Source organism: Brienomyrus brachyistius, unplaced genomic scaffold, assembly GCF_023856365.1.
Source record: "Brienomyrus brachyistius isolate T26 unplaced genomic scaffold, BBRACH_0.4 scaffold47, whole genome shotgun sequence".
Taxonomy (NCBI): domain Eukaryota; kingdom Metazoa; phylum Chordata; class Actinopteri; order Osteoglossiformes; family Mormyridae; genus Brienomyrus; species Brienomyrus brachyistius.
The window spans coordinates 160,733-177,382 of record NW_026042322.1 but is presented as its reverse complement, the minus strand read 5'-3'; the positions used below and the strand labels follow the sequence as shown (position 1 = coordinate 177,382).

The following is a 16,650-nucleotide window of genomic DNA, read 5'->3' as shown; positions in this document are numbered from 1 at the left end:
TTAATCTGGTTTGAGTAAATCAATATTGAACTCTCATACCACCGTCAGATATATTAGAAAATGTGCATGAAAATATCGTGAGAAGTAGAAATGTAACCTAAGTGCAAAAAGGAGCTGTTTTTAAAAACTTTTAGACTACTATCACGTGATGTAAAGACGCATTGTTTGAAAAAATTAAAATTGTACAACATGCCTGTCCCTTTTAACTGTGTCCCTTAAGCAACTGACATAAGAGAAGGACACACCCGCAGGTCTCGGCATTAACCTTAGGGCAACCAGGTGTCAACAAACTCACAGTCGGCGTTTTGAATTAAGTAGTCTGTCACATTGTGCATAATTTTGGAGACATGATTACCTAGATGATACTGTACTCTAGGGAACAAAACTGATATCGCTATCTAGGACATTCCATTCAAGGCTTCAAGTAGACACATTCCACAGATGGTTCATTCATAGCCAGAAAGCACACGCCTGTGATGGAAATCAGAAATAGATTGTCCACATCTCCTAGCTACGGTGGCTATGAAATGCAAAAATACGAAAAACACGGAAAATCAAGGAAGCAGAAATACAAGAACGCAAAAAATAAGCTCACAAAACGACGAAACCCGAAGTTGAGAAAACAATTGTTTTATTAATGTTTTTGATTTCTTGATCTGCGTTTTCTTAATGTCTTGTTTTGCACTTCAGGGCTATTGCACCCATCCCATGTCCACTGCGCAAGTGATATATCCAGATTAAACGAGCATCGAAAAACGCTAGCATAACATAATACAGCAGTACGCTAGTTAGGCAAAACATTTGCTTATGAAACATCTGTTGCAATTCAGTCATAATATTTATATGTAACATACATATTTGTGGTCTTGAGGTAAGGATGGCAAACAATTCCACAATTAGGTCATCTTTGCTTTCGCAGTATTGCAGATGGTATCTGCGATGGTGTCTCACATTGCGGTCGGGACAGGTGTGTCCTCTGAGGTTTGGACCGTAGTTCTTGGAATGTCTCTCCCGGTGCCAGGATTCCCCGGGAACGGCTTTGGGTGTGGGACGCACACCCACAGTTTTAAATACATTTCAAAAGCATTCGAAACTGTCATTAACTTTCTTATAATTGTTTAAACACTGCAAACTGTTTTTTTTTACTATTACACAAACAATGTTGATGTATGAGGACACTGAATTGAGAGACTATCTGCTGTGAAGTCTGGTAGTTTGTTATGGGAGTGTCTGCTGGCAGGATTAAAATGAGCAGCTAAATTCTCAGAATACGAAGCGGAGAGGAGAGGCTGACACAAGGACAGTGACACAAGGCGAAATGAAACAGGACCGTACAGGTCTCAAAGACATATCTTTTAAGCTCCGTTCATTAATTTCAAATTAAAACACTGCAGGAGGTTTGAAAATGTATCTCTCAGATAACTGCATGAGGTGGATGGGGGAAGAGTCAGAAAACAGCTGAGAGCATTGAGGAGAACAGATCATTTTTAATGATAAATATATACATGTGACAAAGAAACAGGAGGACACTGGCGTGAGACTTCCTTGCCGTCCATTTTTTAGTTTAATGGTGCCCGTGATTGTCAGTCTCGGGAAGATCTGGAATAACCTCCCCTGTTTCCAGAACAGTGTCTCCCTGTGAGGAATCCAAAACCAGCAGTCAGACCTGGCACCACTCACGCCATTTCAAGGTTTTACCACAAAAGATGGCCACGACAACCTTACATTTACAGCTAACGCAATTGGCGCCACTGCATTACAAATGAAATACAGCAGGTTAGAAGAAAAATACTTACAGGAAACAGCCTTGGCTTCAACTCAACAATACCGTAGGGTCTTTTCTACAACCAAAGACATAACTACTGTAAGCTGCATAGAAAAGAATCCATATCCTAAAGGTTTTGTGCAAAGGGACTAAACATTTGCTGCTGTAGCAGACTCAAAGCCCCATCAAAAGGTTATTTTAACATACATTTGCATAATTATTTACACACACAGCCACGCATACAAAACCGAGAATAAGCGAAATTTTCGCCAGGCGCAGCGTGCATTGCATAGCACTGCCCCCTTCTTTTGCATTCGTTTATTTACTACTGCGTTCAAAGAAGTTATAGCAACCGGCCATGTGGAAACTTACCGCTACGTGATACTTGACATAATAGTGCACGATCCAAGCCGGGATCAGCAGCCGTGTGAAAGTGAAGATTCCTGCATTATACACTTTGAACGTCTGAAAATAATTAAAAAACAAACAGGTAAATAAAAGGAAGTGTGGCTTATTATCCTCGACGTATTATAACCCTGCATATCTTAAAATATAACAAGTGCATCTTCATAGGTGTTATTTTACAGTCAGTTGGACAAGCATTATTGTTATTTTGAAGCATACTGCGCGTTCTTCACAACGTGTAAACTTTTACACCTTGCCGCTGTAACGTATGATTGTACACAGCAGCTGTCACAGTAAAGACCGCTGATTTGTTGACCAGTCACTATTTACTCCACCTACCACTGTCGGCAGCCGATTTTCACGACCAAGTAAACTGGGAAAATGGAACACGCGTGCGCATTTACACCAGTAAACTCACATAGAGCCTCCACAGACTTTGCGGCTCCAAGAAGCGGGACCAGAATTTAGCCACGGGTCCGAGCGGTTTGGGCTCAATGACAGGCTCGCGGTGACTGAGCTCCTGGTCTTTCAACCACTGCCTTCTTAGTTTCGTCAGCTGGTCCAAACGAAGCTTTTCGTCCGGCGTATAACCCGACATGTTGTAGACGTGCAAATTCGCAAAACAGTTTCACTTATTAAATAACACAGTTAAAAGGAAGGACAGCATCAGCTGAAGCCCGCAACCTATTGAGGTCACTGATTTACTTCCGGTTTCTTGACTCAGAATAACTTCCGGTGATTATACTGCTTATTTCCGGTGTTACTGAATTCATGTTTTTCCGGAGCACGACTACTGTTGGACGGGGGGGGCAATAACATTCGTCTTTTTGAATAGCCGCTTCCTTGTGGATCTGCAAAACAAACCTCCAATATGTTGTATTACATACACTTTTCCAAATAAATAATCGATTCGTGTTTTTTATACATAAGGCGAATATCATAAAATCATTTATATATAACCAAAATAGATCAAAAGAAGTTGGGCTTTATGATACAGTAAATGATTTTTGCATTTTGTTACCTTTTTAAAATTATGACCCAGAAAATAAGACATAATATGTTAAGTCATTTGTAAGTATTGAGAAATACTGATGCATCCGTGTGTAATATAGATACCAGAAGCTCTGTCATCTGCTCTGTTCATAACAGAAACGTATCTAGTTATGTCAGCACAGAAGGGGAAATGTCAGCGTACACTGTCTATCTCATCCACTCTCTGTCATCAGTTCAGAGCAGGTGGGTGATGTTGGCCAGTGAAACTAAGGTTCATTTGACCAGTATAATTTCACCGTACAGCAATACACTTCCTTGCCTTATTTAAAGAGGCAGTGAACGGGACAGCAAGGTTAGGGTGCAGATTACGGTTTTTCATTCAGATAAGGTGTCAGAAACCTTCTGAGCACATGGAAATCAGATTAAAGAGGCGGAAGTGTATTTGAGGCAAGTATGGCACAACACTGCAAGATATTTATTGACTAAGCGTCCTGAGAATACATGGTGCAAAGCTGCTTTGACCAGAGGTTTGGTAAGATCAAATGGGTTATTTTAAAGTGCCCCCCCCCCCGAATCTTAAGCTTTCACAACTGCGTGATTATGTCATTACCATATCATTTGCTGCAGTGTTTACTGCTGACTTTGACCCCGGCTGGATTACTCTTTGATGGACATCATAATCAGAAAATTGGTGACACATCTTTGCCAAACTGCATTCCCGAGAAGGCTAGCAAATGCACAAGAACTGTTCATTCATTCAGTCATTCTTTTTTTTCCTGTAGTTTGTTAGACAAACTTGCATCCAGAATGTTGTTCTCCAAACCTTTTTGGGAAATATTTGGGGTATAAAGAGTCATGAAAGTCAAGCTAAATAGTTAACTTTTGAGAAATTATTCTTCTGCACTATGCTCAGAAAAGGCTTCGTCTGTTTGTTCTGGGGTTACCACAGACAAGCAACTCTAAATGGAAGTAGATAATCGCACTACTGCTGAATGATCACACTGCTGTTCCTGGATGATCACACTGCTGTTCCTGAATGATCACTGCTGTTCCCAGATGATCATGCTGCTGTATCTGGATGATCACGCTTCTGTTTCTGAATGATCACACTGCTGTTCCAAAATGATCACTGCTGTTCCCAGATGATCATGCTACTGTTCCTGAATGATCACTACTGTTCCCAGATGATCATGCTGCTGTTCCTGAATGATCATGCTGCTGTTCTTGGATGGTCACACTTCTGTTTCTGAATGATCACACTGCTGTTCCTGAATGATCATGCTGCTGTTCCTGGATGATCACACTGCTGTTCCGGAATGATCACTGCTGTTCCCAGATGATCATGCTGCTGTTCCTGGATGATCATGATGCTGATGCTGGATAATCACATTCCTGTTTTTAGATGATCATTGTGTTATTGCTGAATCATTACCCTGTTAATCATAGATAATCTTGTTGTTAGTGCTGGTAGATGATCATTCTGTTAATTTCCTAGAAACTCCGAGGCCAGAAAACAAATTAAAAATAGTGAATGAAGATTAAATGCCTTACTATTAATTGCGTGATATGACATACATCAGTCTAAACCACTGGATTGTCCTTCTCAAGTGTCTAACTTTCCTGCACCATTCATTACCACACATCAGCAACTGGTTTATATTTAAAACACAGCGGTAGATTAGAGAGTCAGGATCACTTGGTGTTTTGCATTATTAGTTCTGTCGCCCTTCACTGAGGTTGAGGTGTGAATTCCTGTGCGAGTCTGACCAAACCATGTGGGATCCTGACATAATCATCTGTTTGCAAGACATATACAGGAAGGGTTAGATCAAATGCAAAGCAAAATGATCCTTTATTTGCAATTTGCACGGGTAGCGTTTTACATATCCCATATTTATCTCCTGTTCATGACAGACACAAATATATACAGTGCCGGGCAAAAGATTGAACACAGCAAGCTGCCTACGAAGGAGAGTGATAGTGTCACATCACATGAGCTGCTCACCTGACCCAAACACAGTCGAGAGGGTTTTGGAGGAGTTTGACCACAGAGTGAAGGAAAAGTGGCCAGTGATTGTTCAGCATATATGTGGGAGCTCCTTCAGGACAGCTGGAAAACCATCCCAGGAGACCACCTCATGACACTGGCGTAGGAGACAGTAGGGTCAGCCAGTCCCTGGAGCAAATGGGGTTAAGGGCCTTGCTGAAGGGCTCAGTGGTGTCATCGTTCTGCCAGCCCGGGGCTTTGAACCAGCAACCTTCTGAGTCCAACCCACAGAATTGCCCCCTTCCTAACAAATAAATGTTTTGGTTTAGTACTTTTTGGTCAGTGCAAAATTTCATATATATTATTTTCTAGTTTTGATGTCTTTATAATTATTTTTAAATCTAGGGAATAGTATAAATAAACCTTTCTATAGGTAGGCTGGTCCAAACTTTTGACTGGTACTGTAGATGAAACCACATGCTACTATCGAGGAAAATGAAATGTGACAAAATCAGCAAAGAATTAGTTGTGTCTTCGCTGCAAACTCAGCTTTTTTTATAGTCCTTTATCCACCCCATTTTTAGGATTAACTGCAATCCATCACATAGAGCTGACTGCGTGGGTGCATTGGTTCAGTCCCATGGGGGGGCTCATGTGAAGGCTGACTATTCATCCAGCCCAAAGTCTTACGCTACTCCAGGAATCGGATTGCCTCAAACTCGCCTAGTAACCTGCTTCTGTAGGCACATTATAACCGTGAACCCCACCACTCGTAACCTGGCCCCCGTACTTCATTCAGGTATCCGGCTGGGAGTTTGTCCTGTGTCCCCTAAGTCATCCAGGGAGACACCTGGATGAAGGCATCCATCATTGCACATTAACGCCAATGACTCTGCTACAGGCGACAACGGCTGCCTGCATTAAACACCTAGATCCTTTTCTTAGATGGCACTGCAAGCCTTTGGTAGGGCTGGACCCGAGAGACTCTCCCATCTATATTTAGTGTGGGTTTGGATCAGCCGTAAGGCGTATCCCAGACTGCCCAGCAGATGGAAGTGCTTTGGATGGATGGCGTCGTGCCCATGAAACCCAGTCCACACTCTGTTCATTCAGCTAATGCTAAAACAGGAACGTGAGCAAAGGCTTGGATGAAAAACATAAACAAGCCCAGTGAGGGAACAATGAGCACCTCAAGTTCAGTAACACATGCAAGGTCGTCTTCATTAGGAGTCCTCTATGATACCAACTCACAATGGAGGACGGATGCTGTTTAGCAAGAAGGACTTGCTAGTTGTGACTTATTGGTTGAGTGCCTTTAGATGGAACATCTTGATTGAAGGTGCTCATTAAGCCTCCAGTGACAATGCTTTGGGGAGAACTGAGTTTGGCCAACAATTGGCCCAAAACTCTGTGGCAATAAAGGGGGGTTAGGGTGTGTGCGAGTTGGGTACTGGAAGTCAGGCAGGCTGCCAACACGTGTTACGTGGGGTCAGCTGCCCCTTGGTGCTTCTCGGGTTTCCAAGTCCGTCTACATCGGAAGGGCTGGTCCGCTATAAGAGCGATCTGTTTTACGGCGGCCCTCAGCATCCCGTCCGACAGCGCAAAATCCTCAGGAGGAAGGCGTCCACTAGCGGCATGCTGTAGCGTGGTTTACCTGAAGCACTTCCAGAATTTTCCGACATGTTCTTGTATTTGCTACACAGGCTGAAAACTTGCGAGTGAGGCTGTACCGTCGAAGGCATGTCGGCGCGGTTGGATGACATCAGCCCGCGGACCGGGATGGTCATGGCCATGGCCAGCCTCTTCCTGGTGTTCGGGTTCATGTTCACCGTATCGGGAGTCAAGGGCGAGACTCCGGGTGACGTCCCGCTCATTGCCATTGGGCCGGCCATCTGCCTGCCGGGAGTGGCTGCCATCTTCATCGCCAATGCGACCAAAGGTTGTGCGGTGTCTCCCTTCCGAGACGGATGGCTCTGTAAACAGGGAAGGCCCAGGAGGGCGGATGGCAGGAGCCGCGAGGATCTGACGGCACTCCCCAGCTGTGAGAGGGCCCATTCCGGTGAGGATTCCAGGTCCACCGTGACCACGGTGGGTGAGACCAGCCGACTGGTTCGAGGTGTAGACCGAGATGAGGTCTTACACTACTTACAGGACTGTTACCCTTCCAGAACCTTTCTAGAGACTTCAGACAAGTCGAGCTCCTATGCCCTGGAACGGCGCTGCCCCAGCCGGGAAAGCATGTTCTACGAAGCTGCCCACTACACCTCTGTGCAAGCGCCGTCTGAAAGCATTGTAGTGTTCTCACGCTGCGAGAGCAACTCCCACGGGTCCTACTGCTGTTACATCCCTCCCCAGGACTTCAGCTGGGACGTGGAGACCGTGGTCTGATAGGGGGGGGGTGCTGCAGGAGAAGTCCCAGGCAGGAGGAATCCCAAGCAGACCCAAAAACTGCTGATGCCCCTACTACCTCCTCACTGTTCCTCACACTTCATGTCAGAGGAAGGGAGATGTAATCTGGGGGGGGGGGGGGGTCCACCCAGAACAATGAACACACAGATATCGATTTCATTGTTCCTCTATGTGGAGCGTCTCCTCAATGCCTTTACATTTTGCTACAAATTTTGATTTAATTAATTTTTGTATTTATATTCTGGTTTATAACAATGGGCTGCTTCTCAGTCTTTAGGACTACTGATGTTCTTCTAAGGCAGCTAGAAAGATGCTAAATCTACAACTGGACTGATTAATAATAAAAACTCAGGCTTTTCTATACAAATGTGCGATTTTAAAAATTTTGTACTATAAGCTAGAACTAGAAAGGAATTTCAATCTTTCAGCGTGGTTGTATCTCAAACCATCAGATACCTAATTTAATAATTATAATTTTCCACTGACGAGCTATAATTTTTATAGTTTTATATATATTTTTTTGAAGTTATGTGCCAGGTTGTGAAATGTGAATGAATTTAACCCTAACACTGTACTCAACTGGGCAAAAACAATAACAAAGGGAATTTTTGCTCAACAAACCGCTGTTTTTGACTTGATAAAACATACTGGACAATATGTTATATAAATAATGTTTTTTTTCCTGCTATGAAGGCATTACAACTATCACTGCACCTGTCATATTCAGGCATTTAAAGAATCACAGAATTTGCTGCCTGCTACAATAAAGGATTGCACATTCCCTTGCTTTCAGAATAAAAATACTTGTTACAACTGTTGCCTCTTTATCAAATAGATGAAGATCAGAGCTGTGAGCTGTGTCTTCTACCTACACAAAATCCACTGCCTGAAATTCATTCTCCAGCTGGCCTGTCTAGCTAATCCACACAGAACAGTCTATACGCAGAGAATGGATCCAACAGGACCCACGAAATGGGACCCGAATGAACGTTAAGGCGGCTGGACCTTAGGAAGCCCCGTATAGAGTGTCCCATGAAGAACCACATGTCCACTGGAGGGAAGCAGAGGGCTGCTGGAGAGGTTATTATGGGATAAAAACAGAACAAAACCATATTAAATCAATATTAAAGAGAACTAAAGTTTAGAATGCTAGAAAAGTACCACGAATCCGACAAGTAATAATAATAATAATATACTGTATAAATCAAAACTCAGACGATACCCTGTTTCAGAGGCTGATTCGCAAACCTGCCTCCCAAACACGAGATCGGCTCCGGGTTTCACTCCCTTCGTGCGGAAATGCCACACAGTAGCAGTGATTTGGCACCAGGGTACAACGGGAATTAGGCGCCCGCTGAGCCGCGAGCATTTAAGGTTACGGCGAGCATTTTACTGGTCATTGTATAACTGGTCCCCATCGCATTAAAATAAGATTTTAAAAAATATTAAAAACAGAAAAACTAGGGTATAGATAAGACAGGGCAAGCTTCACCAGATACACAAATCCACCCATGCAAATTATTTCAGTATCAGCGTGGAGATGTTCAAACAGCCCGGGATGCAAATGACGTTTTTTTTTTTTTGCACATTATTAGGTTCTCGGCTATAACGACGACAAAATACAGGGATATTGAGCTTCTGGAGTTACCTAACGCAGATCCCGACAGCCCTCCAACATGGGAAAAGCACAATGGGGGCGATCGCGTTCTGGAAATACATATTCATGATCCTTGACGCCTAGGAGGAAGCGTTAGATGGTAAAGTAGCGGACGTGGCCTGTGCGCGTCCCTGCTGCGTAGCGGTGACTTTGGGAGGAGCGGGGCCACGCGTGGGCGGCTGGCGTGCGCGGGGCCGCTCGCCGGGAACGCGGCTGGGGAGCGTGGCCGGTACGTCCCATGCGTCCTGCACCATCAACCTCCCGTTTGCTGATCGGCCGTTTCGCAGGTTTCACTTTATTTACTTTTTTTGCACTAACGCTTGTGCGGCGCGCCCATGTTTTAATATTAATAAATATTTTGGTGATTGTTTTATACTAGGTTTTATTTATCGTAATGGTGTTTTAGTGCCGGGCACCACTGCGACAGATTTAAAGGCATATGCGGAAAAGTGCGTCCTTCGCCGGCGGTGGGAATCGTCCTCAGTTCCCATGCCATCTGTAGGGTTTTACCGATTTTTTGCGTAGAAACCCGGAAATCGCGGTCACATGGGCCAGAATCGGTCCGGTAAATGAATGCTGGGAGCAGGGTCCATCGCGCCGATTTCGCTACCCGGATTGGTGGGTAGACGTGAAAGGCGATTTCGGAGAAATGAATGGGGGCGGTTAACGTGGGGAAACGAGGACTTCCCGGTGTCACGAGTTACCATTATCGAGCTGTCACATGGCTGGGCGGCAGATGGACTTCGTACATTGCATGACATGCGAAAGGGGATGTGGGTTATATTTACGTTATATTTATTTAGCAGACGCTGTTATCCATAGCAAAATCAATTTTTAATTTAAGTAGGGAGCGAGAACGACTCAGTGGCTCAAGTCAGTCTTCAGACGCTGGGATTTTACGGGATCTTCTAGGATTGCAAGTTCAGCGTCCCACGCCTGCAAAGTGTGACACAGTCAAACTGGAAAAGGTCGATGTCAGAGCTGTTTGTATACCGCCACGGCGCGTTTTAGTGCTTTATTGTGGTTGTCAGACACCCACTGCGAACGCCGGTGAAACCGTCCTGCTGGCAGCGTCGCCACGTGTGAAGGCGGCGAGTGAAAATGAAACGGGGGTGGCCCTTTGAAGTCCTTTGCGGGGAACAGTTTGCGGGTGCGCGGCCCCTAGCTGCTGTGCTTGATACGCTGTTTATTAGGTGCTAGGCACCGGTGCATGTAAGCCTATGGTTTTGCAGCTCTGCTCACTATCAGAATAATCTTATCGGGTAGACCTTATGTCCTGTGCAGAACAGGCAATGAAAACAGACCCACCCACTGTGTAGTAATGTAGATCCTCTTCTAACTGATAAAATCTCGTGTGATTTACACATTATGGAAAATCTTTGTATCCGCAGGCTGATCTGCTCTGTGCCAGGAGGGGGGCTTGGGCCACTCTGCACTTTAAGAACATCCCAGCAGACCTTGCCCTCGAACCTCCCTGTGATCAGCCATGGTGAAGTACTTCTTCAATGAGATGGACATCAAGAGCGCATGGGACCATGTCGTTTGTGCTTTCTGGCAACGCTACCCCAACCCGTTCAGGTACGTGACCACTACCACCCTCGCCCCTGGCGCTGGGGTTCGAGGTTGGGCTTGAAACCACCTGTCTCATTTGTATCAGTGCTGAACCATTTCCGTGACGCAGATCTGGGAAAATGGAAGCCTCATGCTGTTGACCTAAATTTATTAATTTAGCAGCAATGGCTAATGTCAGTAGAGTTGACACGCATCCATGCCATCGTCTTCAGAGATTTTAGCCGGTTCCAGCGGAATAGGGCTCTCGTTCATCGTATTTACCTCAGACTTTCCGGACTCTTACGGCATTCACAGAGAGGGAAGTGAGATTAGCAGGCACCGAGAAATGACAAGTGATGCGTCACGTATGGGACACCAGCACCATGCATTTCCTGTAACACGATGTCCTAACGACACTCTGGAATTTTTAAAAATTGTCCGCAGGTGTCACACGGGTACGAGAGACCCTGTCAGCTCCCATTCTGGGAGCGCTGCGCTATCCGTGGACCTTTGCTCAAACTGGACTCTGAACTACATCTGAACCAGATCATTTTGTTTTAACCCCCCCCAAAAAAAAATAAATCAACAGCCCATGTGTGTTGCTCCAGGTCTAGAATCCTGCAAAACTGGAGAACCGGTGTCCATTTTTGCAATGTTATACTTTAGTTTCACGCCCCGCGCACAGCTACATGCTCACAGCTGAAGTAGTTCTACCGAACAGAAGGTTATAGGTTCAAATCCCACTCACAGCAGAATAATCTTGCCACCATCGGGCGCTGTGACCTGCTAAGTCAATGCGTGCTGTGATGTGAAAAAAAGGCCTTGGACAATCGCACCGCGCTGTGAAGCTCACCTCGGCCCCAACGCTCGTAGCCCCATACCCCCTGTCCCTTACCCTCCCCAGCGCCCACGTGCTGACCGAAGATGTGGTGTACCGTGAGGTCACGCCAGATCACCGGCTGCTCTCCCGGCGCCTCCTGACCAAGACCAACCGGCTGCCGCGCTGGGCGGAAAGGCTCTTTCCCGCCCACCTGTCGCGTTCCGTCTACGTCGTGGAGGACTCTGTCCTGGACCCGGTCAGCAGGACGCTGACCACGTTCACGTGGAACCTGAACCACACAACGCTGATGGTGAGCGCGACCTGCCTTCTCGCGGTTACCCGCCGGTCGGGTCGTAGCGGCAGTGGCAGAGTTCTCTTAGGGCCAGATGGCGAGGTCGGCTATAGATGTTTGCTGCTAAGATCCTCTTCTGCGTCTGTGAACCGCTCCTTAAATCTTTGCTCCTGGCGTACATTTGCTCAGTCTGCCGACCCTAAACCCTAATTCCAGGCCGGAATTTACTTTGCAATTAATCATCGTCTGTCTGAAATTACAGTCTCGAGCCTCTGTGTTTGGGCGGAGTTTACATTTAATGCCATAAATTAAGCAATTTTATCTCTAACTAAAATGCACCAGGAGATCATCCTGGTTCAGAAGGGCTTTGTGCCCATGCTGTTAGGTCTGTCTGCTCCTGGCGCCTCAGGCTGTATCACATATTCATCCCCATAATTACCGCCCCTCGTGTGACCCCCCCCCTCCCCGCATGCACTCCCCCCTCGCAGATTTCGCCACCTCACCGCCCTTTTATTTGCCCACATCCATAATTTATGGCCCTTGATTCCACTCCTCTGTGTTATTGCACTCGACCTAAATGTCAGATAGAGGCAGCCGGTGCCAGAAATAACAGATGGGGAATAATCAGAAGGTCACCGGATCAAATCCCAGCATTAGCTGAGTGCTTTCTTCAATGTATGTCACAGTGGATATTTACTGCAAAAAATTTGTATTATACTGAACATACACTATATAGACGAAAGTACCGGGACGCCTGCGCATTACACCTACAGATTACCTCCCATTCTAAACCCATAGGTGTCAATATGGATTGGTCCCCTATTTGCAGTTATAACAGCTGCCACTCTTCTGTGATCGTCTGAGCTTTCCACAAAACTTCGGAGTGTGTCTGTAGGAAGTTCTGCCCGGTCATCCAGAAGAGCATCTGTGAGGTGATCAGACACTGGTGTTGGACGTGAAGGCCTGGCTCATAATCTCCATTCTAGTTCATCCCAAAGGTGTTTGATGGGATTGAGGTCAGGGCCCTGTGCAGGCCAGTCAAGTTCTTCCACACCAAACTCACCCAGCCATGTCTTTACGGACATTGATTTGTGCACTGGGGCACAGTCATGATGGGACAGAAAGGGGCCTTCCCCAAACTGGTCCCACAAGTTGGAAGCATTGTTCAAAATGTCTTGGTATGCTGAAGCACTAAGTTCCCTTTCCTGAAGCTACGGGGCCAAGCCTAACCCCTGAGGAACATTCCCATACCAATATCCCTCCTCCACCAAACTTTACGGTTGGCACAATGCAGTCAGGCAGGCAACATTCTCCTGGCATCTGCCAAACCCAGACACGTCCATCAGATAAGAGAGAAGCGTGATTTGTCACTCCACAGAACACATTTCCAGTGCTCCAGAGTCCAATGGTGGTGTGCTTTACACTATTCCATCTAACGCTTGGCATTGTGGTTGGTGATGTGAGTCTTGCATGCGGCTGCTCGGCCAGGTGGGTCCAAGCAACTAGTGGAGGCGGGACCAAGATATGTGATTGGTTGGTCCCATCTCCTCTAGTTGCTTGGACCCAGCTCCTCTACAGTATGATTGGCTATTTCTCTGAACCAAATAAAGCTTCACTTCGTTTAATTACAGACTGTGGAGGAGCGCTGCATGTTCCAGGAGAACCAGGAGCGTCCTGCTTGGACCAAGCTAACGCGGGAAGCATGGATTTTCTCAGGGGTCTATGGCTTCTCCAGGGCCATACAGGTACGACGGGGTATGAGGGGGGCAGTATTGTGGGTAAACCATGAATTTCAGGGTGTAACTCTACCCAGTAGGTCTGGATCCTGTAATCGTGTCACCATTGGGCCATTGAGCCCTTGGACCTTAATGCTGCATACGGGCCAGTGCTGGTTCACAGAAGCGGCCCCTGTTGTACCCTGGAGTCCTCACACTCTGACTTCACCCACCCAATGTTCCCAGGAGTTCGGCCTGGCCCGCTTCAAGAGCAACCAGGCAAAAGCCATGAAGGGCTTAGAGCATGCTCTGTCCAACCTGCAAGGTACGTTTGCCCCAGGGGGCTATTTATGCTTTATGTCTGACTAAACAAAGGCGTGGCACTTCTTGTGTGCCGCTACGTTGTCCACCAACCACTAGGTGGCGCCATGACAAAACGGTCTTTTCTTTTTGACACCCCATTCCTTCTCCTGCTTTTCACTCTGTAGCATGGGAGTCAGCAGTAGAGTGGTAAGTGGACACTGGTCAGCAGGGCGACCCTTCCAGAACATTCCCTGGTGTGTAGGCTATAGAGACCCTCCTAGTGGTGTTTCTTATTTTGTTTTATGCCTAGTGTTAAAATAGAGTATTTACATGAGTAGCTGCAGACGCGGAGTCTGCCCTTTGCAAGTAATTTGTTTAGAAATGCAGGGGTGGGGGTCTGGGAGGGAGGAGGCAGACTGAACACGGACTTATGGAATTATTTACGCTTTTTGCAATGGTGCACTTTTGACTGCAGGCTGCCTAATCTGTCTTGGCCCCCCAAGGTCATTTCTGTGGTAGCTGAGAAGCGGGGGCTGGACACTCGGTCCGATCGCGTGTCTCCCTCACACGCACATGCACTGTATTGTTGATTTAGTTATTTTCGAGGTGACCCCCCCCCCCACCCACCCCCGTCATATGGAGACCACATGTAACACGCAGCTGTGGGAGGGTCAGTGTGAGCGTGCAAAAGGATGGACAGCCCCCCCCCCTCGCCCCAAATCACTGTGCTGATGTCAAACCCGGATGTCGTGGGATAGTCCTCAGATATATTAGCCTGAATTGCTGGGGGGGGGGGTGCAGGGTGACAGACTGGCTGGCTCCACACGGGGGGGGGGGGGGCGTTCTCCTCCTACTGCCGGCTCAGCTACACGGGGGGGGGGGCGTTCTCCTCCTACTGCCGGCTCAGCTACACGGGGGGGGGCATTCAGGAAGCCTCCGGCCAGTCGTGGGGGAGGGGGGACATTATCAACAGCACCCGCATCGTTTGACAGCGATAAGGCCGCCAGGCCCCTCCCTCTGCTGAGTACTCATCCCGCCCCCAGTGCTGGTGGTGCGGCCCATTCTCACTGCCCCACGGGGCACATTCCTCACGTAAGACGACTGGGGGGGTGTTCTCAAAAACATTCACGCAGGCTGTGAGGCCTGGGCTCCAGTGCAGATGCACTTCAGATCTACATGACCTCCATGAAGCTCGCTTGGGGGGGCTAGAGAGGTTCTAGCTCTTTGTGACACGGGCGTCTTTTCTCCAGTGCGGCGTTTTGAGCTAGTCGGCATTTCTGGGTCTGCCTGTGGGGGAGGGGGTCCTGGGTGCGTGTGTGAACTTTCCGCCATACTGCCTCCTCCTTCTTATCCACTTGTTGTTCACTCTCCGTCTCTCTCCCTCCCCACAGGAGAGCCCCCCCAGTGGCTGCACAGGGACGCCGTGAAGGAAGCTTCCGGAAAGGCCAAGGGGGCCGCGTTGGCTGCCTCTGAAACCGCTAAGAACCTCGCCTCTGCCGCCGCCCCCAAGAAGAGCCAGCAGTTTGTGTGACCGGGACGTCCCCTCAGCCGGCATGGGGTGTGGGGCGCCCCCATCCTTGTGACATCACCCCCGGGGCCGCTGTTGCCGCGGTGCTCAGTCCTCCTCCTCACGCCAATCACCGCTCCTCTACAGTGCTGTTTTTAGTGCTTAGGGCTCCGCCCTGCCACCCTCAGGTTGCACATTCACTGGGGGCGCGATCTGAATGGTCCAGAGCATCGTTGGGTCGACCCCCCCCATAGGACCGTGGGCCTTTTTGGCTAGTGAAGATGACGCCACGTTACCCCTTCATTCAGAAAAACACGTAGGCGTCTTATCTTTCAGTCTTTTTATTGCCTACTAACGAATTATTGTAACAACAGCAATGGCAACCAATAAGCTATCATCCTGTCCTAAGAATCTGAGTCGCGGCAGCTGTGACTGAAAAGCGTCGTGACGTTTACTGAAGCGTCGTGCTCAGTTCTGTGTAGAAATGTTCAGCAAATGCTGTGCCGTGCCTCTTAGTGTCCAAACATGCTGTAGCCCTCTCAGATCTGGGGAAGGTGGGGGGGGGGGGTTTGTCACTGTGATTAGTTTTGGGGGGGGGGGATCTTTGCATTCCTTTTTAAGCTGTTCCAACTAACACAGTAGACATGTTGATTCGGTGGGTCTCCTTCGATATTTTTGCCATGTTACCATGGCATTCAGCCTGTAGTCTGAGGCTGATCTTGACGTAATATAGGAATCGGCACCATAAGTTTTGGTGCGGGAAGATTAGACCTTTTTTTTTTTTTTTTTTATTAATAATTTACTTAATAACTTAATTGGAATAAAAAAAATGTTTTAATACACCCCCCTGGATTGGTGTGCTATTTTTCAATCTGGTGCATTTGGACATAATTTTGGGGTGAGATTTTAGGTGCCATCATGCTGCACTGAGGAGTACTTAAACAAAATGACCTTGTCAGTCCTGTTATATGTCATCATGTTGAGCAGACTCCCCCCAATACTTTCGAACCCATCACTAGCTGTGAAGACTTGCTGAACTAGGAAGAGAAAAACCGTATCCAGTGCTGGGTTATAGGGAAGGTGGAGCCTATCAGGACACTTGTCCATCACGGGGCATATGGGTGCATCTAGCAGGACAGCCACTGTACAGCCCCTAGCATCATAATAATAATAATGGTGATTAAGGGCCTGCAGACATGTGAATATTCAGCCAAAGCCAGGCTCAAACTAGCACCTATCCAATCAC

General features: G+C 47.2%; 3 protein-coding genes across 7 annotated transcripts; 2 read left to right on the top strand and 1 right to left on the bottom strand.

Moving 5' to 3' along the window:
• Positions 1-1,467: 1,467 nt before the first annotated feature.
• ndufb6 (NADH:ubiquinone oxidoreductase subunit B) lies at positions 1,468-2,898 on the bottom strand. The gene is made up of 4 exons (XM_048999674.1): positions 2,589-2,898; positions 2,138-2,230; positions 1,797-1,841; positions 1,468-1,636 (listed from the first exon to the last, which is right to left on the bottom strand). The coding sequence occupies exons 1-4, from the start codon at positions 2,766-2,768 to the stop codon at positions 1,565-1,567; spliced, it is 390 nt and encodes a 129-aa protein (XP_048855631.1). The 5' UTR covers positions 2,769-2,898; the 3' UTR covers positions 1,468-1,564.
• A 3,992-nt stretch (positions 2,899-6,890) lies between these two features.
• Positions 6,891-7,538, top strand: LOC125723327 (transmembrane protein 215-like). Its single transcript, XM_048999812.1, has one exon. The coding sequence runs from the start codon at positions 6,891-6,893 to the stop codon at positions 7,536-7,538; it is 648 nt and encodes a 215-aa protein (XP_048855769.1).
• A 1,632-nt stretch (positions 7,539-9,170) lies between these two features.
• LOC125723255 (PRELI domain-containing protein 1, mitochondrial-like) lies at positions 9,171-16,246 on the top strand. 5 transcript variants are annotated; one of them, XM_048999672.1, is made up of 6 exons: positions 9,171-9,445; positions 10,608-10,794; positions 11,672-11,897; positions 13,511-13,624; positions 13,841-13,919; positions 15,289-16,246. In XM_048999672.1, the coding sequence occupies exons 2-6, from the start codon at positions 10,703-10,705 to the stop codon at positions 15,426-15,428; spliced, it is 651 nt and encodes a 216-aa protein (XP_048855629.1). In that variant the 5' UTR covers positions 9,171-9,445; positions 10,608-10,702; the 3' UTR covers positions 15,429-16,246. The 5 variants fall into 5 exon arrangements, with proteins under 5 accessions (XP_048855629.1, XP_048855625.1, XP_048855628.1 ...); XM_048999668.1 differs by having other exon boundaries at positions 9,171-9,503; XM_048999671.1 differs by lacking the exon at positions 9,171-9,445 and adding an exon at positions 9,597-9,834.
• The last annotated feature ends 404 nt before the right edge of the window (positions 16,247-16,650 follow it).